At 38.7% G+C, this 23968-nt stretch overlaps 4 protein-coding genes across 6 annotated transcripts; all 4 read left to right on the top strand.

Annotated features, from left to right (window-relative positions):
• Positions 1-2864: 2864 nt before the first annotated feature.
• Positions 2865-4521, top strand: LOC113710055 (E3 ubiquitin-protein ligase RDUF2-like). The gene has a single exon (XM_027232906.2). The coding sequence runs from the start codon at positions 3049-3051 to the stop codon at positions 4207-4209; it is 1161 nt and encodes a 386-aa protein (XP_027088707.1). The 5' UTR covers positions 2865-3048; the 3' UTR covers positions 4210-4521.
• A 2481-nt stretch (positions 4522-7002) lies between these two features.
• LOC113710048 (BAG family molecular chaperone regulator 3-like) lies at positions 7003-9536 on the top strand. 3 transcript variants are annotated; one of them, XM_072060406.1, is made up of 6 exons: positions 7004-7211; positions 7353-7543; positions 7650-7960; positions 8059-8315; positions 8551-8697; positions 8788-9536. In XM_072060406.1, the coding sequence occupies exons 3-6, from the start codon at positions 7702-7704 to the stop codon at positions 9193-9195; spliced, it is 1071 nt and encodes a 356-aa protein (XP_071916507.1). In that variant the 5' UTR covers positions 7004-7211; positions 7353-7543; positions 7650-7701; the 3' UTR covers positions 9196-9536. The 3 variants fall into 3 exon arrangements, with proteins under 3 accessions (XP_071916511.1, XP_027088701.2, XP_071916507.1); XM_072060410.1 differs by having other exon boundaries at positions 7003-7543; positions 7700-7960; XM_027232900.2 differs by having other exon boundaries at positions 7003-7543.
• Positions 9537-16088: 6552 nt separating this feature from the next.
• LOC113710041 (zinc transporter 1-like) lies at positions 16089-17877 on the top strand. Its single transcript, XM_072060405.1, has 2 exons — positions 16089-16763; positions 17272-17877. The coding sequence occupies exons 1-2, from the start codon at positions 16139-16141 to the stop codon at positions 17661-17663; spliced, it is 1017 nt and encodes a 338-aa protein (XP_071916506.1). The 5' UTR covers positions 16089-16138; the 3' UTR covers positions 17664-17877.
• A 2362-nt stretch (positions 17878-20239) lies between these two features.
• Positions 20240-23135, top strand: LOC113710034 (laccase-2-like). The gene is made up of 6 exons (XM_027232886.2): positions 20240-20601; positions 20708-20859; positions 20935-21179; positions 21268-21396; positions 21481-22455; positions 22659-23135. The coding sequence occupies exons 1-6, from the start codon at positions 20470-20472 to the stop codon at positions 22787-22789; spliced, it is 1764 nt and encodes a 587-aa protein (XP_027088687.2). The 5' UTR covers positions 20240-20469; the 3' UTR covers positions 22790-23135.
• The last annotated feature ends 833 nt before the right edge of the window (positions 23136-23968 follow it).

Raw genomic sequence — 23968 nt, 5'->3', positions numbered from 1 at the left:
TTTCGTTTTTTGTCAATCGACAACATTAACATAATACTCCGGTTCTAATATATACTAAAGGAGGACCTAACTGGATCATGAGGAGTTAGAAAGAGAGAAACCCGCATCTAAACTAAAAAAGTCTGCTGTTGCACACTAATTAGATTTAACTAAAAATACAAAAATATTTTTGATCTACAACTAGGATTTGAACTCTGATTACTAAACATGTTTCTCAATTATTTTTATATATCGCATACGTCATAATGTAATCTGCTACAATGATCAATTGAAAAGTTCATCTTTAATCCAAAGTGATATTAATCACACATTCCCTAACTCATATGGGCGCAAGTGTTTTGATAAAGGACAATGCTCAAAATAACTTTTAATAAACAAAATCAAAAGCTTGTAATTAACCACCAAATTTTGTTCAATGGCATTTTCAAACCAAGTCAAGAGGAGGTATCCTAGAATATGTGCTTGTCCAATTGTCAATTGCTTCCTAGCCAAGTTTAGGTTTTCATCCATTTATGACTGGCACTGTTCATTCATATGTTCAAGTTGGTTGCTTCTCAAGACGAGTCATCAACTTAACAAAAGGAGTATATAGCTGATAATCCATGCTAATCTAATTAAATTCAATTAAATAATCAAGCTTAGAATAGTTTAAACCAAATTGTCTGGATCGCAAGTGGCACCAACTACTTGATTGAAGTGTCAATAATTCCTCAATGCCAAAGCGTTGGGTGCGCGTAGGTAACAGGAGACCGAGACGCGTCAGCCTCGTCGTCTAGATGGCAAGTTTCGTTTGAAAACACGCCTTCTCGGCCTCGTTAGGAATCTTCTCCTTTCACGAATACATGCATGTGATGTATTTGTCGCCTGCATTGATTATGAGCTGCATTTTCAAAACCTTCCCAGCGTCCGTCAACGGTCCCCTCCAGCTGGCTAAGCAGCATTCGCTACGCGCCACGGCAACCCCTTCCCCATTTCCAATCACTAGTATCCCTCAATCTTTAGCTTAATTCCCATTAATAGTTGTTAAGTGAATCACTCACTCCTCTTTTTTCTTTTTTTTTTTCAACCCGAGATTTAAGAAGTAAAAGGCAAAGAAAATGGAAAATTGGAACCATAATTTCTAATTTCTAAGGACTAACTAAATCTCTCAAGTATACATATCAATGACTCTATATATATATATATATATACTATAGATTAATCTTTCCTACACTGACAGTGTATACACTATCAGCGTTGGATGATTGAAAACTATGCAAAATTTGAATTTAAAATTCAACTCTTGCACACATGTCATGAATCCAACGATGATAGTGTGTACACCATCAGCGTAGAAAAGATTTACTCATATATTATTAGGTAGTGGAAGTTTGTAAAACTGAAGAGATCTCCCTGGTCACTCCAAATCCTGGGTATTGAAGTTGTGCATCTATTGGCATCGTGAAATGTTTGTCAACTAAATGGCCGACTAATGTGAGAAAGTTCAAATGAATCACTTTGAAATATAGGAGTATTTAGACTTCGAGATAAATGGCATTTCAAAAATTGGCAATGCGGTGAGAAAGCGAAAGAATTAGTTAAAAGTGTATCTCTTGCATTTTAACATCAAGTACAGTACTACAAGAACGTGAAAATTAGAATCACAGGATCACATAATTTTATTAAGAAACTCAGATAGGGTTGTAAATGGAAATAAACAATTTGGTACTCGACTTGAATTCGACTCGAATCAGAGTCATTCAAACTTGTTTGTTTAAATATCAATCAAATTTGGAAGTTTCTAATCACATTTCATAATTGATTTTAATCACAATTCATAATTTATTGTAATAGATTTCTTAAATATCAGATAGCAAAAATCAAGGAAAAAAGCTACGAATTAGGGCGAAAAGCTCTATATAATTCAACATGAAATTTCAAACCAAATCAAAATTTGATTGTATGTGCTTGAACATGATATTTTGACAAGTTAAACCAAAATTTTTGTAAATATACATATGGAATTTCAAGCCAAATTTGGTCAATTTCTTTCAAAAAAATTTCAAACACAAGTCAAATTCAAATATTCATTTTAATATTTAAATCAATATTGAGCATACTTCTGTCGACTTGTTGATGCTTGTTTTCCGCCATAAACTCAGAATAGAACATTAACACACCTTCACATGCCACAGACACATTTGCAAATTACAAGTTACACTACCAGTCCAGCAATTTTCGTTATAAAAAGTCTTTATACATCTAATCTGTGCCTTAAATTAGTACTCCCTCCGTCCCACTTTGATAGTCCTGATTCTTTTTTCACACAGTTTAAGAAAAGTAGTTAATTTTGTTGGAACAATCAATTTAGGTAGCTATTTTTCTAAAATACCCTCACATTAATTAGAGTACAACTTTATGGAAACTTGAATTGATGGTAAAAGAAGAATAAACTCTCGTTAAATGGAGTAGGTTTATAGTAACAATAACTTACATTAGATAAGGATATTTTAGAAAATTTAAATATAACTACATTATTCAATTGAAAAATGGATTACAATTTGGGACAGACGAAAAAGAAAAACAGGACTATCAAAGTGGAACGGAGGGAGTAGTAATTTTTGTCCAGTGCATCCCCTTAACCATGCCCTAAAATAGAAGAACCAAACAAGAACATCCTCCAACATAGTAAGTTGAGTAATTGCTAGTCGACGGGTTGACGCTGTAACAATTGCGTTCCACCAAAATTGACCAGATTAACACCGTTAAATTCCACTCATATCTTCCCTCGGTAGCAGCGTGGGCCCACGATTAACAGGAACAAACGCTCCGCGGCTGTGCCGTTAAACCCATGTCCGAACGAACATCATCACGCGTGTTTTAAAATTCCACGAAAACTCCTTTCACATTCTCCAGCACATATAAGCCCTCGCCCCACGCTTAAACGCCATTGCATCATCACTTATTCCATTTTTCCAGCTAGTCGGAAAGAAAGAAAGAAAGCTCTCAACAGACGCTTTCATCAGATCTGATCTAACCCAACGAGTCAACTCGGATTGTCCGTTCCAGATGTCGACGACGACCACCCCCATAACGACGTCGTACTGGTGCTACCGATGCACCAGATTTGTTCGGGTCTGGGCTGAGCATAACGTTGTCTGTCCCTACTGCGACAGTGGGTTCATCGAAGCTCTGGATTCCAGTCCCCCCTCGCCGTTGCCGGAGTTCCCGAGAAGATCCGACAGTGTCAACCTCAGGTTTCGCCGGAATCGCCGGAACCGTGGCGACCGGTCTCCGTTCAATCCTGTGATAGTTCTTCGAGGACAAGCTGAAACTGTAGGAGAGGACGGTGACGGAGACGGTGGTGGTGGAGGAGGAGGAGGAGAAAGAAGCTACGAGCTGTATTACGATGATGGGACCGGGTCGGGCCTCAGGCCACTCCCCTCGAGTATGTCGGAGTTTTTAATGGGCTCCGGGTTCGACCGTTTACTCGATCAACTGGCGCAGATTGAAGTCAACGGGTTAACAAGGCCGGAGAACCCGCCGGCGTCGAAATCGGCCATCGAATCGATGCCCACGATTGAAATAGTCTCGACCCATGTAAATTTGGACTCCCACTGCGCAGTGTGCAAAGAAGCCTTCGATTTGGGTTCCGAAGCTCGAGAAATGCCGTGCAAGCACATATACCACTCCGACTGTATCCTTCCGTGGCTTTCTCTTCGCAATTCTTGCCCTGTTTGCCGACACGAATTGCCGGCGGAATCACCAACGGGGCTGTATTCCGATTCGGGAAATACGAACCGTGCTGAGGAAGCAGTTGGGCTGACTATTTGGAGATTACCCGGAGGGGGTTTCGCGGTGGGTAGATTTAGTGGCGGGAGGAGGACCGGAGGAGGGACCAGTGAAGAAAGAGAACTGCCAGAAGTATATACAGAAATGGATGGAGATTTTAGTCACGGAAGCGGCAGCAACAGCGTCGGCTTGCCGCGGAGGATCGTGTGGGGTTCGAGGCGGAGAAATGGGGGCAGAGACGGTGGTGGCGGCGGTGGAGGAATGGGGAGGCTCATTAGTAATTTCGTTTCATTTTTCAGGAGATTTAGGTCCAGAGGTCGAATCAGTAGGAGTCGGAGCGTGGCGGGTTCGGTTTCGGAATCAAGTTTTAGTAGGTACGTGGGCCAGCGGAGTGGAGGTTTGGTTGTTGAAGAACAGAACGAAATGGCTCGATGGTAGCTTCTGATAAAGAAAATTATTGCTAATATATATATATTGTATATTTTTTTGGGAAGAAAATTTAATTGTGAAAAAAGAAGAGGCCAGTTTGGTGGTACCATATAAATAGGGGAAGAAAATGTATGTTGTATAATTAAAAAGCTCTTTTATTTTTTAATCAGGTTGAAGATAAACGAGGTTGGAAGAGATTTTGGGTGTATCAGTGTTGGGAAATGAGGTAGTGGTGGTTTATGAATTTCGGAACCAAAAATATGTCCGTAGCTTATTTTTCCTAATGATGGAATATTTATTCATTCTTTAGTTGGTACGAAATTAATTATTCTATCGTTTTTTTCCAAATCCAGTTTATTCCTTTTTTTAGTCTGTGGGAATTGGTTTTATCATCTTTATTATATAGTCTTTATTTATGCTCCAATAGGGGAATATCGTATGGTAGGCATGTGAGAAATAAGCAGCGGGAGCTCTTGAAACTGCCCTATCGCAGAGGCAACTGGATATTATTAGATGGATGTCAAGGCCCCATTTGGCATTTGCAGCAAATAATTGACCTTTGCTCCCTGTTTATGAGCTGCAATTTTGGATTTTCCCCGCAGGTTTGCAAGTGAACTAGGAGTTTAGTTAGTGCAATCATGTTCAATTTTTGTGATCTGAACGCTTATCCTCCTCCGATGGACTATTTTGTAAATTTGTCTTTTTATTTTTACTTTTTTTTGGGGGGGGGGGGGGGGTGGGATTGGAGCTAGGTTGTCAATTAACAACATCTCCATGGCATGGCGTACAAGACGTAGTCGTAGTGGTTCAATCGCTTTTCCAAAGAGTCAGCTTTTTCCCTTTCTTCTCTTTTCTGTGTGAATGGAAATGGGACGGTGGTAGTGGCTTCTGTGTGTGAATTTGCTTTTTAAAGTGTCCTTGCTTTTCTTTAATTCCTTTTTCCACTGTAGAGAAACTGTATGATAATAATAATAATAATAATAATATGTTTCTAGCTTTCTTTTTTCCTTTTTTAAAAAAAAAAAATAAAATTAGGGTGGTGGGGACTGGGGAGGGGGCTGGACGGCAGTCGGCGGGGGACAACTTGCCAACATGTAATTTCCTTTGATGAGAGTAGCAAGTGTAATGTTCAGTAATTTCATTGTTGGGATATCCTCCCTCCATGGTCCATTCATTCCATGGCTCCATCATTTGTTTTCCTGTTGGGCTGCTTGTCTCTACCTGAGCAAATCTTGAATTTGGCCGTGTGAATCCTTGATTGGTACTCTACTAGAATAACAACATTTGTAGTAGACTGGTGGGATTTGTCTAGTTTTTCTTACCGTCAAAACTAACCCAATAAGAAGAGATGCTATCTGATTATAGGGAGTGCCTTTACCTTATTATCGTTCTCATTCATTCCTCCGCTGTATGTTTTTGTTTTGCCCCACCTCATGAAAATGAAATGCGTCGGGATGGGATTGAGTAACAGAAACAGACATTATTGTCAACCTTCTGGATGCAATGCCACCGCTCATTACAACAATACATATTTGGATTTTAAGTCAGTCAACTAAATAATAATTGATAAATATTAGAAAGAAGGCTGTTCTGAGCGAAGGCTGCTGCTGCTGCTGCTGCGGGATGGCCAAATGATGATATTAATTGTCAAACACCGTGAACGTGCAGCTGTTTCAAATCAAATCGTTTCAGTGAAAGAGACGAACAGTTTCAAATCCTCCTACTAGAACACTACCAGGCATCGGGCAGAGCAGAGACACGTTTGACAAGTCGAGAAAGTCCAGATTCTTGGACCCGGTCAAATATGATCGGATCTTACAGCCACAGCATGGATTTGAAACTTGGACAACCACCCGCTTAACTTCTACGGACCCATGTGCAATCGAGGATGGGCTTCCATTCACAGGTCCCTCTTTGTGAATCCAGTCCAATCACGACCCATTATTTTCTCAGTTGACTTGTCAGTTGGTTGCACAAATTGAATGATGATGTGAACCCACGACCGGACGATTGAGATCCTTCACCGGCTGACATTCACTCCCAACCCGCCGATTGAGATCCTTCGCCGGCTTTGTACCACTTCCCCGCTCCTAAATTTACCCCTGCCGCATGAAAGAAACAAAACAGATACATACGCATCTGGGCTATTATAATAATAATAATAATCTAATGACTTCACTAGGATTAGGTCATGCAGCGAAAGTTTGTACCATATCTCTTACCAAAAAAAAAGAAAAAAAAGAAAGTTTGTACTATATCAAGAAAAGAAAAGATTGGTTTGGCCAAAAGGTTGGAACACCCTAAGTAGTGATAAATAAAAGATTGGTTATAAAAAGGTCACGTCCGAATTCTGTTATTGATGCAAGAGCTGTATTAGAGGATGATTCGTAAACTTTTGTAAGTGACAAATGATTCAAAAATTTGCTTTGACTTGTGGTTTGGAAATTAATGTATCCAAACTTTTTCGTAAAAAAAAAAAAGGGACAGTGTTTACCAATTTTTCCGAAATTAACATCCCTAGGTAGCAAGGACCGTGTTTTGGGTTAATATCTTCTCTTCATCAGACAAAATTAGATTGGGCTATTAATCTCGTACAATCTCATATATGATTCATTCCTACGTAATAGTTTTTTATTCATTCCTACGTAATAGTAGTTATTTAAAGAATTACCATCTTATACACTAGACCAGGATGACAATATATGACCTCAATATGACATGCTAATTGTATAAATAATGTTTGAAACAATTTACACTCAGTACTCTGTTTCTCAATGGTCCTAACGATTTTGGCTTCTCTCCTTCAACCCAAATTTTCTTGTAAACCCTTGAAACTCATCCCTTGGCGGCTCCAAATAACAAAATACACAATCTCGCAATGGTCATACATACACCAGCTATTTTTCTCACTTTTCACTCTTTTTTCTTTTTATTGTGTCCTATAAATATAACTCTCCGTTTATACTTTTCCCTCTCCGGTCCTCCCCCTTTCTCGGACCCTTCCTTCCAAGGCAATTACTCATTCGCTCAAAAATAGAAAGAAAAAAGAAACAATCGCTTGTCGGTTCATTAGTTTGATTATTCTTCACAATTTAATTTTTCCTTTTTCCTTTATACATTTTGAAAACATATATTTGATTTTTTATCGTCAGGCGGAACAATCGGTGGTTCAAGGTTTGTACTGCCTAAGAAAATTTGGGCAGGTATCGTATTTTTCAGCTACTAGCAACAAAGTCTAAAGATCTCTCCTTCTTCATACTTTCAACAGCCAGCCCAGAAACTAAAATCCCACCGACAAAAGTCAAATCTTTTTCCCAGCAATTCTAAGCTCAAACCCAAACCAGTGAGTCTTTGCTTTTTCTCTTCCTTGTGTAATGCTTACATGATATATATATATATTTTTAAAGAATATTGCTAGTTTGATCTGATTTGTGCTGGTTACTCGTCAGGCATCCATTTTTTGTGTTGTAGTGAGTGGGTGCTTTTTTTGTTGGAGTAGATATGATGCGGATGAGAACTAAAACTATGGGAATGGGATTGGGAATCCCACCGACAGATAGTACGGCCGCAAACGGCGCCGGCGGAAGTGGAGGAGGAGGAGGAGGAGTTGATGGGAATTGGGAGATGAGGCCTGGTGGAATGCTGGTTCAGATGCGAACTGATTCGGATCAATATCGACCTCCTCCTCCTACTATCCGGGTTAGGGTCAAGTATGGCTCTGTTTACCATGAGATAAATATTAGCTCACAAGCAAGCTTCGGTAAGTCAAACAATTTTCGTGAAGTTTTCAATTTTATGTCCGCCCTTTTTTCTTCTTTGATTTTGATGAGTTGGTTCTATTTTTGGGGAGCTGAAAAGGGGAGTTGAAGAAGATGTTATCTGGGCCTACTGGATTGCACCATCAAGATCAGAAATTGTTGTTCAAGGATAAAGAGAGGGACTCAAATGCTTTTCTTGATACTTCGGGTGTGAAAGATAAATCCAAAATTGTGCTGGTGGAGGACCCAATTAGCCAAGAGAGGACGTACCTTGAGATGAGAAAGACTGCTAAAATGGAGAAGGCCGCTAAATCTATATCAGAGATCAGTTTGGAGGTTGATAGGCTAGCTGGACAGGTAATTTATTTAGTCCCTTTCTTCGTTTTTGCTAATTTGATTGCCCTGTTACGTATCATAAAGTGCAGGTCTTGGTAAGTCCTTCCTTCTTCTTCTTCTTATTCTCCTCTTCTTTTCCCCCCTTCTCTCTCTTTTTTGGTTCTTGCTAAGCTGTCCAAAGATGTAGACTTTCAAGATTGTTATTAGCAGACCCGCAATTAGTAATTACTGAATATAGTCAACTCATTTTGTTTAGGTGTCAGCGCTTGAATCTGTAATTTCTAGAGGTGGAAAAGTTGCGGAAAAGGATGTATTAAATCTGATCGAGCTATTGATGAATCAACTTCTTAAGTTAGATGGAATTATTGCGGATGGGGATGTCAAACTGCAGAGGAAAATGCAGGTATAACTGAACTTCATTCTAGTTTTGTACAAATGACTTTGATTATTCTAGTCTAGGGCATGGACAAATGTAAAATTTCTGATTTTGAAGGTGAGACGAGTACAGAAGTACGTTGAGACTCTGGATATGTTGAAGGTAAAAAACTTAGCTCCAATCAGTAATGGCAATGCTGCAAGCCTGGGAAATCACATCCCCATGCAGCAGCTGTCATCACCAACCCAACAGCTGTCTTCGCCTGTCCAACAGCAGCAACAGAGGTTTTCTCGTGATCATCTATCATCCTCAGTTGAACAACAGCAGGGTAGGCATTCCTTTGGGTCACCAATGCAGCCGCAGCAACAACTGCAACCATCAAGGCACTCAGCTTCGGGCCATGTTCTGATCACCACTCAATGGGAAACTTTTGATTCCATTCCCGCACCAGTGCCTCCTGGATCCAAAGCTTCAACAAGTACCTTGGGTTCAGCTCAACCTAGATTCAACTGGGATTTGCTTTGAGTACGCAAAAGGCCTATTTAATATCAGCACTGTGTGGATGCCTTTTTTTTTTTTTTTTTTTTTAAAGGTGGTTTGATGCCTATTCCCAATTCTTTGCTGTATCTAGAGTTTTTTTAGCGTCCCCTTTATGTGCCCATTCAGTTGACAAATAATTGGGGATTCAGTTAGAGTCATTGATACTATCAGTTTTCTTTCTCCTGTTGTGTTGTATTCATTACCACTTGTAAGTTTTCCGCAACGATATAGGGAACGATAGGTTGAGATTCTTACATAGGATTTTCCATGATGGAAAAATGTATTTGGACAAAATATTCTACCAAGCGATAATTCTTTTTCCTTTCTATGCCTCTCTTTCTATAGATTAAGCAGGTTAATTACTGGATCGCATATTATTGCTATCGGAAGTTATAACAAGATAAAAGCAATTCATATAAATGGTTAATCTTATCCATTATTGGGCAGAAATTGACAAAGGGAACATAAATTAGGAGGCTCTTCCATGAGCAGAATGGCTGGCCCTGCTCTCTGATAGACGAGTGAAGTGGCTTTGCACATATCATAGGAGTGAATCGGTTAAATGTTGAGAATCAGCATCTCTCAGATCAGGTGATCTTGATTGGGTAATATGAAAACTGTTGTGTTCTATTATTTTTTTAGGTTAAGAAAACCTAAACAGACATAAGCTTTTTTCACCAGGGTATCATTTGACATATGCTGGGTCCAGACTGGTTACTTGAGCCATATCTGGCTGGCAAAATTTTTTTTTCCTTTTTTTTGTTGTGCTGATATTGTTGATGGTACATCAAATGTTTAATTCATGTTTAAGCAAAACCTAGTCAGCTTGAATTTTTGGTAAATGTGATTGTTCAGAAACAATGCATTCTGGATTAGAATTAATGTTAAGATATTGAAACGTGCAAGCAAAAATGGCAGCACCAGCAGTAGTTTCTTTAGATGGACAAGACATATTCCTTCAGCTACATCCCTTGCCTGTTTGATCACTTTGAGGAAATCAATGATGGCATTTTCAAGAAATGCAGCAGATGATTGATAAAACCATGCTGATGAAGTGGGATGAACTGAAAAATGTAAAAATGTTACATGCAATTGTTTCCTTACATGACAAGGTATATATATGTGGTCCATCATGGAGGTCAAAGGACATAACTGGTTTAAGTTATTATTGGTTTGAGAAGACTCTAGTTAAAAGGAGTTACACAATGTGGACTATTGGCTTTTGCTGATGTAACTTGCAGGCTAAAGTTTTGTAATTACAGTATCTGTTATGACAGCTTAATGTGATAAGCCACTTAATTCTTCCTGTCCGTTAACAGACATCTTGTTTTGTTTAACTCTGAGATGTATTTTCATGCTTCACACACTTGAAAAGGGCTTAGATTATTATCTTAACCACTAAGTTAGAGACTCTATCTTAAGATCCAGTTAATTTTTCTGAGTCCTGCAAGGATGAATGTGAACTTCGGATTTGCTTTGCTACCATCTAATCCTCCATTTCCTTTCTTTCTTTTGATGGGGGCTGCTGTGAATCTGACCTTCAAACAATCAAATAAAGAGGGTGGAGGCAAGTAGACAAAATTGTTAGTGTTGTTCTTATTTTGATAAGAAAGTCATAAGATGTATTTAAGATTTGGAGAGTAGATAATACTTTGGTATGACAGTTATGTGGTGTCTCAGGAAGTTATGTCCCTACATCTAAAAAATCTACCTATGTTGTTTAAGATGAATATCTAATTGGGTCCCAAGGATTTAAATGGATCTTATTCTCTTCTAGGTTGTGTTAATGCTTCATTGTTGTACAGCTGTTGGAGATTTGGAGTTGTTTAGTATGTAGATCGATCAGTCAGGAAATTAAAAACAGTTAAAGACTGCAAATTAGGTTTGCAGTAAGCATCAAAAGAAAGAATCAAGAGGCTCTATGTGTTCTCCTCGCTAGTTAATATGGGAGTTTTGCCTTTATGGTTCCATGTATTCTTAATTCCTGCAATGGTGGTATCTAAACCAACTTTTTTACTTGTGCTGTTGTTTTAGACTTGTGTGTCTTTGTGATCTGGCTTGAGTGTAAGATGATTCAGTCTCACTGTTTTTATAGTTCTTAGAAAGAAAACGAGTAGAATCCAAATCTGCATCTGTATATGCTAGTTTTGGTTTGCCTTTATTTTTTTGGTTAAATTTGACTGACACTAGAAAGTAGCTGACCTAGTAGACTATTCAAAAGAAAGGCGGGCTTGTTGCCGCTTACTCCATAAAACGAAAATATTTAGAGACACGGCATATTACGTACATACATGAGATGGTAAAGTTAAAAATTTTTCTCCAGTTCTTCTAATCCATTCACCTAGTGAGGGAATTAATTTTCTTGACGGAGCTGTTCATTGTGAATTTATGAGGTCTGCAAAGTTATTGAGAGGTAAAAACTTACTGAGTTGTAAGACCTGTTATACTTGGATCTTTTGGAATTCATATTCAAAACTGTTAAAAATGGGGCTCAAAAGTTAGACAGTTGAGAAAAAGACAATAATGACCACATATTTGCCCATGAATAAATTCTATTGTAATACAATGTCATGGAAAGTCATGCTGTGAACTTGTGCATGTGTAAGTGGTACCGGAAACATATATGATGGTTTTTGTATGTGATATGTAGCCTGGTCACTTTGTTATATTTATGTACCTATTTTCTGGCATAGTAAATATGCATTTTTGACTGGGGCGTTGCTCTTTCTTAAGGTGTTTGCTTTAAAAACTTGGCCTTCTAATCGCACTCGAGGCATGTACCATAATTTGCCTTGACAGCAGCCCATATCTGCCTTATGTGGATGTAACTCAAGGAGAAATACAATCTAACGGTGGAAATCCTGCTACATGGATGCTTTAAGCATAGGGAGCCGCATGCATTTTATTGCCTGGCCTTTGCTTCTTCTGTGAAGTAGTGTTTTCCTTGCACTTGAACTCAAGACATGTGAAATCACAAAAACTGCTGTTTGCTGGGGAGTATTTGGCTTGGAAATGCCTAATTCATGAGCCCTTGGAATGACTCGAGTGCCTACCTGCAACCTTTTTAGTAATGCTGTGTATATGTCTAACTTTTGTTTTAAATTGACTCCTTTACTGTATTTTGTTGTACAAATCTGAATCAAAATTAAATGGATCATATGTGGTAAAAAATCTCTCCTCTCAGTTACAACAGGAAAAGCAAACGGAAAAAGAGGGCCTTCAGGTTATTGTTCAAGAATAAGATCACAGTGAATATAGTGAAATTGATAGGTTCTATTGCAAAGATTCCTGAATCTGAAACATGTATTGCATGCTGGAAATGGTTGTGGCAGTGCCAGAGTTAAGGCGAAGGTTACATGTCAGCCACTACTTGCCTCACATTGACACAAAACTAGTAGTAAAAGCTTTTAGGTTCAGACAAATGAGAGCGCCACAATATAACTGACACCTTTTTGTGTGTGCGTGTCTCTCTCTTTCACTACATTTCTTTTGTGGTTGTTGGTGTCAAATCTTCCCTGGCTGCATCATATCTGGAATTGGTATGAAAAGCTTTCTTTATCTCTGCTTGCTTTTGTCTAAGTTCAGTTGTCATGTTACATAGTAATCTTATGTTGGTTGGTTGATTTATTGATCTGATCCATCTACTTCATTAGGGATAAACAAGCAAAAGGTTCTGAGGTGTTTTAGTATCTAATCCGGAAGAAAACTAGGTTGTCTTAATTTGTCTTAGCATATGTATATCTAGCCATAGACAGTTGAATTTTCATTGGTAGATCATTGATTTTGGTTGGATAATGCATTTGACAGAAAGGAATGCTATAAAATCTTAAAAGAATAGTTAAAAAAAGAAAAAAGAATATTAAACCTTTCCAATAAATATCATTAAATGATAATGCCACCCTGATATTCACATTAAGCAAGTCTTGTGATAATGCCACTCTGATATCACAGTGGCATTGTCATTTAAGCATATCATTTACTTGTGATAAGGCCACTCTGATATGCTTAAAGTGAATAAAAATCATTACTTGTGATAAGGCCACTCTGATATGCTTAAAGTGAATAAAAATCATTTAAAGTCTTGCTTAAATGATAATGCCACTTTAAGCTGCTTAACATTGCTAACTTAACACAGAAAAATGCTCTGGCTATTATTATTATTATTATTATTACTATTATTGTTATTCTATTTTAGTCTAGTTGTTTGATATCAGATAGTGGAAAAATAGAGGCCACCAATGGGGTTATTATGTACTCTTGCAAGATAAGGCACTCTAACTGCATTTTGTCTATAAACTCCAGGACTGTTATGTTTGTTATCTAATAATTTTCAATTGCTGGAAGTCACAGTATTGAGTTATTCTTGGTTGTTTGCTTTCATAGAAAATTTAAAGAAAAAGTCTAGGATATGTAGACAGAAAAGAGGGGGAAGGTTGAGATACCCATAAGGAGCTTCCTATAGTTGATGAACTTGCTGCTATCTACAAACTTCATATGTTAAGTTTCTCACTCCCTCTGCATGTGTTCGGCTCTCTTTGCTTTGTCTTGTTACTTTAGGACTTTTAGTATTGCTTTCTGTTCTTCGAAATAATAAAAATACCCAGATCAATAATATGCGTTGCTTTCTCGTCCGTTTGGATAATGTCCTGTTCTGGGGGTCACATGTTGGTTTTTTCAACATGAAATGCAAATCAAGCTGATATCCAGAAACCAAGTCAGTGTTCTTTTGGCATTAATCTGGTCTTGAACCTTTCAGCTCAATTTCGATTGAAGGCTTAGATGAGGCTATTCTATGAAATATTTTAGACTAAAATACGCCCTTCGAGCACACTTTCCAAATCAAGATGCAGTAACCTGTTTTATCCAATGAATGCAAATTTTAACTTTATGCAGCATATGTTATTCAAAAGTGTGCTTCCTGCTGTTGCAGTATCATCATCGACAGCTAATTCTTCCTGAATACATGATTCTTTTATCTGTATCATTGGGTGGTGCCTGTAATATATCAAAATGCATCCGTTGGTTCTGTTTTGTCCATTTAACAAGTTAGTTGCCAGCAAGAATACTGTAGACATGTACATTGAAGCTCTGGAGGTGGAATTGCTATGTGGCATGTGCACAGGTCGACTTGGTGCTGGAGTGCCTCTTCTTACCTCACCATGTTTGCATCGGGCTTCTGCCCCTTCTGGATCAAAATTTAAACTCAGTGTTTTTCCTGTTCTACTCAATTCCCTCACTAGACCATAATCTCTATCTGAAATCCATGCCCTATAAATCAACTCGACCACATCAAAGCTTGATGTTTGATCTGTATTTGGATATAACAATGGTAACAAATACTAACGTGCATCCACTCAAGATGGTATGCATTCTTGGTGGTCATCTGAAAAGCAGCTGCTGTAATTTTTAGAGCATGGGGATGAAATTAAGCTTTCTTTTGATGCATGGATTTAATAAATATTGAATCGGAGCGATTAAGGAGAAGCCGGAGAGATTTAACAATAATCTCAGCTCGTCTTAGATTTTTATAGTTGTGAAGTTGAAAGTTGTATGTTAGATGCATTTTAAGTCTCACACAGACATGTTTGGCTGTCCTCTGTTACAGTTTCATCTGGAGTGCATCTATGCCGGTGTGGGAAAACGAGTTGCATGCCCAGTTTGTAGATTTCCAGCAGATCTACGAGGCTGGGTGAATGCAATGCGTGAGCATGGATGCTTGAGTCTTTCAAGAGACTTTTGCATGCTGCAAACTCTATGCAATAAACAGTGCTACTTTAATGCACCTTATTCTGGACGATGTATGGCTTATGTAAAAACACAAGCCGAATGTATACATCTGTTCTGTACTCCCAACCATGGATATAGTTTAATGCTATTACTATAAGAAGTGGTCTGCAGTTATTAGCTGAAGAAATGTTAGAATTGTATGTAAATGTTGGCTGGCTCGATCTGCATTTATCTGAAGTAGAATAACCAATAGGTTCATTCCCATTTCCAAAACAACAAAGGATTTTCTGTTACACGACCTTGTCATGTTGCCTGCAAATCTAACAAGTCAATCCATCATGAACAGAGAATTTAGTCGCTAAGCCGTGATTCTTGCTAATTCACCAAGCGGCCGCGCGACAAAAGCTAGGGGTGTCGGGCCAATTCATGGAAAAACTGTTATGGGCTTCTTTTATTTGTGCTGAATGTCAGTATTGTTTATGGGCTTCTTGTACTAGGACACAAGGCGATTTGTTTAGATTAAAGAAGGTGGTCGAGTTGCAAGGACTAGTTATCCTAACCTTGGCTACCAAATCGTCTAGAAAAGATTTTTTGCGTTTGAATGACTCGAATACAATTTGTACTTTTTCCCTTCAAAATAGATAGATTGACAACAAATTTCAATTCCATGCATCACTGAAACAAATTTGCACATCATCTTTCTGTGAAAGCGTTCCACCACAGGATTTTCGGCCAAACCATCTCGGTTCTACCCAACGATCATTGTGAAAACACAAGACATTTCTTGTTTCCCTGTATTAAATCAAAAACCCTTTGAGCTTTTTGAGACATCCATGCTCTATCTCATGTCCACTGTGCACGAAAACAACTGAAACTCTTTTTTCTTGTAGTCCCTGCTCGCCACAGGCTCTCTGTAATATTCTGTACTATACGTTGTATCCTATTGTACGTGAAATGGCCTGAATTGTTTGTCAACGCACAAATGATAGCCGGCCAGTAGAAATTATGAAGTCCAGGATGTGTAGTACAACCTTGTAAAAGTCAAAGCTGTACTACAAAATTTTAGCAACAGAGTCTTGTTGTCATTGATCCTGAAGCTTAATCTTCATGAAGTACACTCCTATACATTATAAAGCGTACGACGAAAATGTTAATTGTTTAAACAACAAAGTTAATTTCCTCGAGAGCTTCTTTGTCGTACATGGCTTCTCCCGTGGACCGGCTGCCCAAGTCAACTTTCTTGATCATACTTCTCCTTTCAGTTTTATCCCTCCAATGCTTCAGGATTGGTGCTCATGGCGGCGATGATCAAGAAAGCAGTAGTGATGGTGACAACACAGATCTGCACTCAAAAGGGCTAATTCTCGTCAAAATCTGGTGTTTGATCATTTTCTTTGCTAGCACATTTGCTGGTGGAGTCTCCCCTTATTTTTTCCGATGGAACGAAAGCTTCCTACTTATGGGAACTCAATTTGCTGGAGGGGTGTTTCTGGGAACTTCTCTTATGCACTTCCTGAGCGACTCAACCTCGACTTTTGCTGATCTAACAACAAAATCTTATCCATTTTCTTTCATGTTGGCATCCGCGGGCTATCTTCTGACCATGTTTGGTGATTGCATAGTGATCTTGGTCACAAAGGGTGCTGAGAAAGATAATAGAGTCGAAGTTGAAGAAGGCAGGGCAGCATCTGGGGGATACGGTGAAGAAGAGGGAATGCATCACAACCCAGTTTCTGTGAAAACGTCGTCAGTTGGGGATACCATACTTCTCATCCTAGCTCTGTGTTTCCACTCAGTTTTCGAGGGGATTGCTGTTGGAGTAGCGGGTAAGCAACAATATTTACACATTTGAAACAAGTTAGAGATACGTAATATTATTGTTAATCGTCGAAACTTCTGCACTTGGCAAACTTTATTTGTGTTCTAGAATCACGCGTAACATCTATAACATAATCTTCTACCATTTCTGTGCCACTTCTAGCCAGCTGATCTTTACTAGCATGACTTAAAGTTGCATGGCATCAAATCTCAATTATCTATTTGTTAAATGTTAATATGCGTGATTACTCTAACCTGATCATCATCGAATTTTTGCTCGCTATTCCGAGAAGTGCATGTTATGCTCTGTTGATCAGATCCTTTCTCTATATCACAAGATGTATATAACGGGTGCAATGCCTCAACTCCTCCTTTTTTTTTTTCCCAACCTTGTTAGCCAATTATTATATTGCACTTTCAGCATAAAGTTCATTAGGGCTCAAATCATACACCATTAACTATCAATTTCATGAGAATTTAAAACTAAAAGAGACCCTTCGTGAAACATTGGCTCAGCTACCAAGTCAGATGCATGGAAGAACCTGTGGACAATTTCACTGCACAAGATATTTGCAGCAATTGCAATGGGGATTGCCCTTCTAAGGATGATACCAAAGAGGCCATTTTTGACGACAGTTGCTTATTCATTTGCCTTTGCTGTGTCGAGCCCAATTGGGGTGGGCATAGGCATTGCCATCGACGCCACTACCCAAGGGCGCACGGCAGATTGGATTTTTGCCATCTCCATGGGAATCGCCTCTGGCGTTTTCATCTATGTTGCCATCAATCATCTCGTCACCAAAGGCTTCAAGCCACATGCTAAACTCTACTTTGACACTCCATTTTTCAAGCTTCTTGCCGTGCTTTTAGGTGTGGGAGTCATAGCTGTTGTTATGATATGGGATTAGTTAGTTACTGTTCCATTACCGAGAAAAATAATCAGCACGGAAAAATTACCTTGTAAATCAACATTGTATTGCTTTCAAAGATGTATTTTCCTTGTAAATTTGGGAGTGTAATTTCATCAGTTGCTAAATGTAAACATAGCAGATGCAGCTACTTAACTGTTCACGAACAATTGGACATGCATTAACTGCAATGGTTCTTTGCCTGGACGTTAAATTGGTGGTTGTAAAGCAATGCAATAAGCTGTAGAAAGTCTACTTCCATACCCAAAAAAAAAAAAAAAAAAAAGTTTCTACATGCACAGTTTGATTTTGTACTGGCCATTCATTGCTTCGAGTATTCTTCAAATAGCTTAACGGAGCAAAAAGCGACTTGATATTCATCTACTTGATATACTACCATATATACATCTACTTGTACATGAAAGGCACAAATATATTTGTAAGTTTCTGACCCTGGAGTGCTCCAGAAGGTGGATAGTTGTTGCAACTACAAAACTAGTCGACCCCAAAAAAAAAAAAAAAAAAAAAAAAAACTACAAAACTAGTCTTTCTCTCCCTCTTAACTTGACACTCTCAGTGGCCACACAAGAAAAGAACCATTCAGTCTTCAAAACCCCCAAAAAAAAAAAAAAGGAAAAAGAATGAATAAGTAATCATGTGTGCATGTGGGCTAATTCTGGTCTTGGTCAATCATATATTAAGATGCTGTAACTAACTAACAACTTCACCGTAAAAAATACTAATGAAAATTGAGTACAATTCCATCCCTTCTCTTACTTGAAAGAAATTAGGTGGGTAAAGAGTCGTCTTCTTCATGGAATTTTAAAATCTCCAAATAGTCGATCGGGGGAGATGTTACAGCCAACCCGACCCCAGCACGTATCTTTGTCGCCCTGAAATCTTGCAAGGCTTAGCAATTTGGCGTGGACATGTCTTCGCTTTTAAAGCACCGGCCGGCCACTCATCCTGTCTTGGCTACTGTTCTTCACACGTACATTAAATCACTACAATACATTTTTTTTTATAAAATTTTTTTTACAAAATAGCAATCCAAAGGGGAGCGTTCATCTAAATGTTTTTCTTTTTAACCTCTTGTGAATGATAACCATGGATTGGGAGGGAGAAGGTTTACCGAATTCCAAGAACCATGGATTTACATTTTTTGTTAGACAAATCTTGATTTTTTTTTATTAATGTAAGTGTGAGAGGGCTCGAATTTAGAATCACCCAACTCGTCAAATCTTCTTCATTTTTTTTTTTTTTTTTTGTCAATTATCATCCTTACTCCTACTCCTACTCTATCTACGGGGGAGGCTCAACTGAGCCTAAGGGGACCGATGGGGACAGAACCACCACCGGACCAGACGGGTGCACTACACACCCATCTGGATTTGAAGCAGAGCCACAAGAGTGGCATTTTGGTGGGCACCAAAGCCTTAAGGGCTTGGTGGTGGCCACCAGCCCAAGAGCTGGTGGTCAAATCTTCTTCATTTTGATCATGCTAAAATGTAAAAATACATCAATTGACAATTTGAAAATATAAAAATGTTGCACGCGCTTACGGACTACTTTTCTAGTCGCTAGTGTTCTCAAAAATTTTTTCACGAATCTTTAAAATCTCAAACAATGCAAAGTAGTGATTAAGAGTATTTTATATATGTCTCAAAATTACAGAGTGTCGCCTATGATACTACAATATTCTTAATAATTTATACACTTAGCAATTTGTGATCCTATATTTAGTTGATAAACATCTTTATATATATATATATATACACACAAAAAAAAAAAAAACTTACTTTGCGTGCAATAGAAAGCATGTAAAAGCGCGGTAACTATAGTGTAAATTAATAAATAAAATAGCAAGTTGATGGATCAGAACTCACCATTTGGTGAAACTAATGAAGATGAGAGAATTAGGTCTGGTCAAAGTCTGCCCCCAGACCAACCGAGGCTAGCTTTTCGGGCAAATCTTGTAATTAGTCTGTTAACACAAAACATGACTAAATGTAACACAAAGCATAACGAAGGAAGGATCGAACGAACCAACTTATTCTTCAAAAAATAGGAAGTTGGGTCAAATGTCCTCTTCTCTGCGTCATCCTGATCGTTTTGGAGGAGTAGCCATCACTAACCTACTGGCGCATGCCTGCGGGTTCTACACGAGAATGATTAGCATGGCCATGAACAAGACTTGAATTGTAAACAAGATATCTGGGACGGTAATTCTGGATTTGTCTTAACCAGCAAGATTAACGGTTGAAGTTTTTTTCCCTGCAGTGGTTACGTAGGCTAAGAGGGGCATGATTACCATTTTCAACAAGAAACTAATTAAACACACAACTGGTGGCACATTGCTATGGTTATTGCTACCTAAATGTTCGAGTTTGATCAAGTAGATGGAGGCTTAACGACACTAGGTAGCTAGCATCAGCAACTGAGGTCTTATCAATTTCGGATTCAGATCATTTGACTTTGGCCACACTCGACAGTTCAGATGGACCATTAACAGCTGGTGCATTCCAGTTTTAAAAAATTTCTCATCTTTTTTTTTTCAGATACAATACCGTTTTTGGAGAGTATTCATTCAACCAAAGAAGAAGGAAGAAGCTAGCTCTTCTTTGTGAGGAAATTGAGACGTCTTAGTTTACCTAATCAACCGAACAAACACGTCCCTCCAACGTATATATAACTAGCCCTTCCTGTCGGAACATTCCACAATCAAACGAGCCAATCGAAAACATTCTCCCTCCATTTGGTCCATTTTAACAAGATTAATCAAGAACAGCAGCAAAATTAATCAACCATGGCTGTCTCTCTTTATTCATTGTTATCACCAACATGCTTCCTCGCTAGTGTTTCTTTTGTCATGAGCTGCCTTGTGTTGTTGGCAATTCCAGCCAGTGCAGCAGGGATCACAAAGCATTACACGTTTGAGGTACATCTTTCTCTTCTTTTATACATATCCTAGATCATATAGACTTCGCACAACATTAACGTAAGATAGAGTAGTTCGCATTTTACATTTTTTTGTTGCTATGCAGATAAGGTTGCAAAACGTCACAAGACTGTGCCACACAAAGAGCGTGGTGACAGTAAACGGAAAGTTCCCTGGCCCTCGCATTGTTGCAAGAGAGGGTGACAACGTGCAAGTCAAGGTGGTCAACCATGTTTCCAACAATATTAGCATTCATTGGTAAGTGCCATTTTACCATTACCTACCTCTTTGTTACCAAAAAAACTAGGCTAACTATGTGGTTGATTTTAACAGGCATGGAGTCAGGCAACTGCAGAGTGGATGGGCAGATGGCCCCTCCTACATAACTCAATGTCCGATTCAAACAGGCCAGAGTTATCTGTACAACTTCACCATCACTGGCCAAAGAGGAACCCTGTGGTGGCATGCCCATATTACATGGTTGAGAGCCAGTGTCTATGGACCCTTCATCATCCTCCCAAAGAATAATGTTCCTTATCCATTTCCCAAGCCCCATAAAGAAGTCCCTATACTTTTCGGTAAACTTCCAAAATTCAATTCCCACAGCAGACTTATGCACAATAATGTGGTAGTCCTTTACTAATTTTTTGATGAATCAAAACACAGGAGAGTGGTGGAATGCAGACCCTGTGGCTGTTATTAACCAGGCACTTCAGACTGGAGCTGGACCAAACGTCTCAGATTCATACACCATAAATGGACTCCCTGGACCCCTGTACAATTGTTCTGCCAACGGTAGTAAAAATGGTTTCGAAATTGTTTCAAAATTGAACTATAAGCACCATTTATGATTTAACGGAGCCTTTTTTGCTATTGCAGAAACATTTAAGCTGAAAGTTAAGCCTGGAAAAACATATCTCCTTCGTCTGATCAATGCTGCGCTCAATGACGATCTGTTTTTCAGCATAGCCAACCATACACTCACCGTTGTTGAAACAGATGCAACTTATGTTAAGCCATTTAGAACAGACATTCTCCTCATTGCTCCAGGACAAACCACCAATGTTCTCCTCGAGGCCAAACATCATTTGGCTAATTCCACTTATTTCATGGCAGCCAGGCCGTATTTCACAGGCCAAGGCACCATTGATAATTCCACTATTGCTGGAATTCTTGAATACGGAAATCCAACCGGGTCTGTTTCTGGTTCCTCTTTCACCAACACTTCAATTACAAGCCTCCTCCCCACCCTTCCTCCAATCAATGGAACCTCATTTTTCGCAAATTTCACCAGAAAATTCCGCAGTTTAGCCAATGCCCAATTTCCAGCTAACGTGCCCAAGACAGTGGACAAGCATTTCTTCTTTACCGTTGGCCTGGGAAGCAAGCCGTGTCCAAAAAATCAAACCTGTCAAGGGCCTAATGGAAGTAAATTTGCAGCTTCCATGAACAACATTTCTTTCAACCTCCCTACAACAGCCCTTCTTCAGTCCTACTTCTTTGGGAAATCCAACGGTGTATACACCACCGATTTCCCAAGTGTTCCCCTTAAGCCGTTCAACTACACGGGAACCCCACCCAACAGCACCTTTGTGGTTAATGGCACTAAGGCGGTGGTCGTTAAATTTAACAGCTCAATTGAAGTTGTGTTGCAGGGCACCAGCATTCTTGGTGCTGAAAGTCACCCTCTTCACATTCATGGCTATAACTTCTACGTTGTGGGGCAAGGTTTTGGAAACTTTGACCCTAAAAATGATCCTGCAAAATATAACCTTGTTGATCCCGTCGAAAGAAATACAGTTGCTGTACCACCCAATGGATGGGTGGCAGTTCGGTTCCTAGCAGACAACCCGGGTGAGTGTGTTCTAAAGTACATACATCAGATTTCACCGAACCAGTTTAGCTTACCAGATTACATAAATACTATCTATATTGACAAACTGAAAAGGTGTACCATATTGCCTCAGTTCATTCATTATATTTTCGACTCAGGACGTCTTAATTGAAACAACTAATAGTATATAGAATTGTTAACGTGGTTTTACGGTGTGGATCAGGGGTTTGGTTCTTCCATTGCCATTTTGACGTCCATCTGAGCTGGGGGTTGGAGATGGCATTGATTGTGTTGGATGGAAAGCTCCCAAATCAGAAGCTGCCTCCGCCACCATCTGATCTTCCCAAGTGTTGACCTCTGCTCTAATTTTTCGGCGGAATTATGCATAACTTATACATTAATTTCCGAATTGGACCCGGCTGTTACCTTCAATTTTTCAAGACACAGAGACCAAAGATTAGGAGATGCGGGATGGGATATTGGGACTGGATTGCCTTTTTGCTTTTTAATTTTCATCTTCTCAGGTTTTGTGCTGTTCGTTGATTTCTCATTGTATCATCTTGGTTGAGTGTATTTTTTCATTTTTGTTTCTTTGCGGCTGAATGGCCCAATGGTCATGTAATATTAATAATACTCACGGATCCGCTCTTCTCTTCTTTTATGTTATGAAGCCTAATAAATTTCCTGATTGACCATATAACTCTCTGTCTCTCTTATCTTTTCAGTTTTAGCCCCATTTATACTCGGACCACGTTTCTAATTTGAATTTTGATCCATCCATGTTCCAATCGCATTAGCAAATAGCTAATACTATTAGTTTTCTTAAATAACAAAAAGAAAAACTATTATATTACTCACTATTTTACTTTATAGAGTGCTCCAGAGGAGTATTAAAAAAATGTTGCGACACTAAACAGGGCAAAAAACTTTCCTTCAAAAAAAAAAAAAAAACAGGGCAAAAAACTTAGATTTAGACATAAACATAAAATTTAACAAAGTAATGTCACATCATATTCTTAATTGATTTTGTGAAGACGTGAGGGATGAAAAAAATTCATTTTGTGGAATGTGAATAACTATGGGTCAAATTATATGAAATGTGATTTAACAATTTTGTTTCTGAAAAATGATCATGTGCATGACATGTAATGGATTCCGGCCAAAAACTAATCGAACATTTAGATATGGAGCAAATTTAATTAATGTGAATTTGTAACGGATGTAAAATTACACTTTTAAAAATAAAGAATAAAAAAATATTTTATAAAATGTGAAAAACATTTTGAACGATTTAATTTCCGGCGAGTTTTACCTGTATAAAAATCATTACAATGATTTAAAAAAAAATTGTTTCGGTAATTTCGCAATTTTATACGGATATGTCGCTCGACTTTCTCTGATTACAGCGAGCGAAATCTGCCAGTTGAAGAAGCTCAGACCTGACTAGGGGTGTTCACGAATCGAGCCACTCGCGAGCCGAGTACGAGCTCGACTCGAGCTCAGTCAATATCGAGCTCGAGTTTAAGTCGAACT

Source organism: Coffea arabica, chromosome 1e, assembly GCF_036785885.1.
Source record: "Coffea arabica cultivar ET-39 chromosome 1e, Coffea Arabica ET-39 HiFi, whole genome shotgun sequence".
Classification (NCBI taxonomy): Eukaryota; Viridiplantae; Streptophyta; class Magnoliopsida; order Gentianales; family Rubiaceae; genus Coffea; species Coffea arabica.
The sequence above is the reverse complement of the archived record's forward strand: the minus strand, read 5'-3'. Positions and strand labels throughout refer to the sequence as shown.

Coding starts and splice junctions, on each gene's coding strand:
- LOC113710041 (XM_072060405.1), top strand. CDS start 16,139: ATGGCTTCTCCCGTGGACCGGCTGCCCAAGTCAACTTTCTTGATCATA. Junction 16,764..17,271: donor GATTGCTGTTGGAGTAGCGG/GTAAGCAACAAT, acceptor ACATTGGCTCAG/CTACCAAGTCAGATGCATGG.
- LOC113710034 (XM_027232886.2), top strand. CDS start 20,470: ATGGCTGTCTCTCTTTATTCATTGTTATCACCAACATGCTTCCTCGCT. Junction 20,602..20,707: donor CAAAGCATTACACGTTTGAG/GTACATCTTTCT, acceptor GTTGCTATGCAG/ATAAGGTTGCAAAACGTCAC. Junction 21,180..21,267: donor AGAAGTCCCTATACTTTTCG/GTAAACTTCCAA, acceptor ATCAAAACACAG/GAGAGTGGTGGAATGCAGAC.
- LOC113710055 (XM_027232906.2), top strand. CDS start 3,049: ATGTCGACGACGACCACCCCCATAACGACGTCGTACTGGTGCTACCGA.
- LOC113710048 (XM_072060410.1), top strand. CDS start 7,702: ATGATGCGGATGAGAACTAAAACTATGGGAATGGGATTGGGAATCCCA. Junction 7,961..8,058: donor TAGCTCACAAGCAAGCTTCG/GTAAGTCAAACA, acceptor GGAGCTGAAAAG/GGGAGTTGAAGAAGATGTTA. Junction 8,698..8,787: donor AACTGCAGAGGAAAATGCAG/GTATAACTGAAC, acceptor CTGATTTTGAAG/GTGAGACGAGTACAGAAGTA.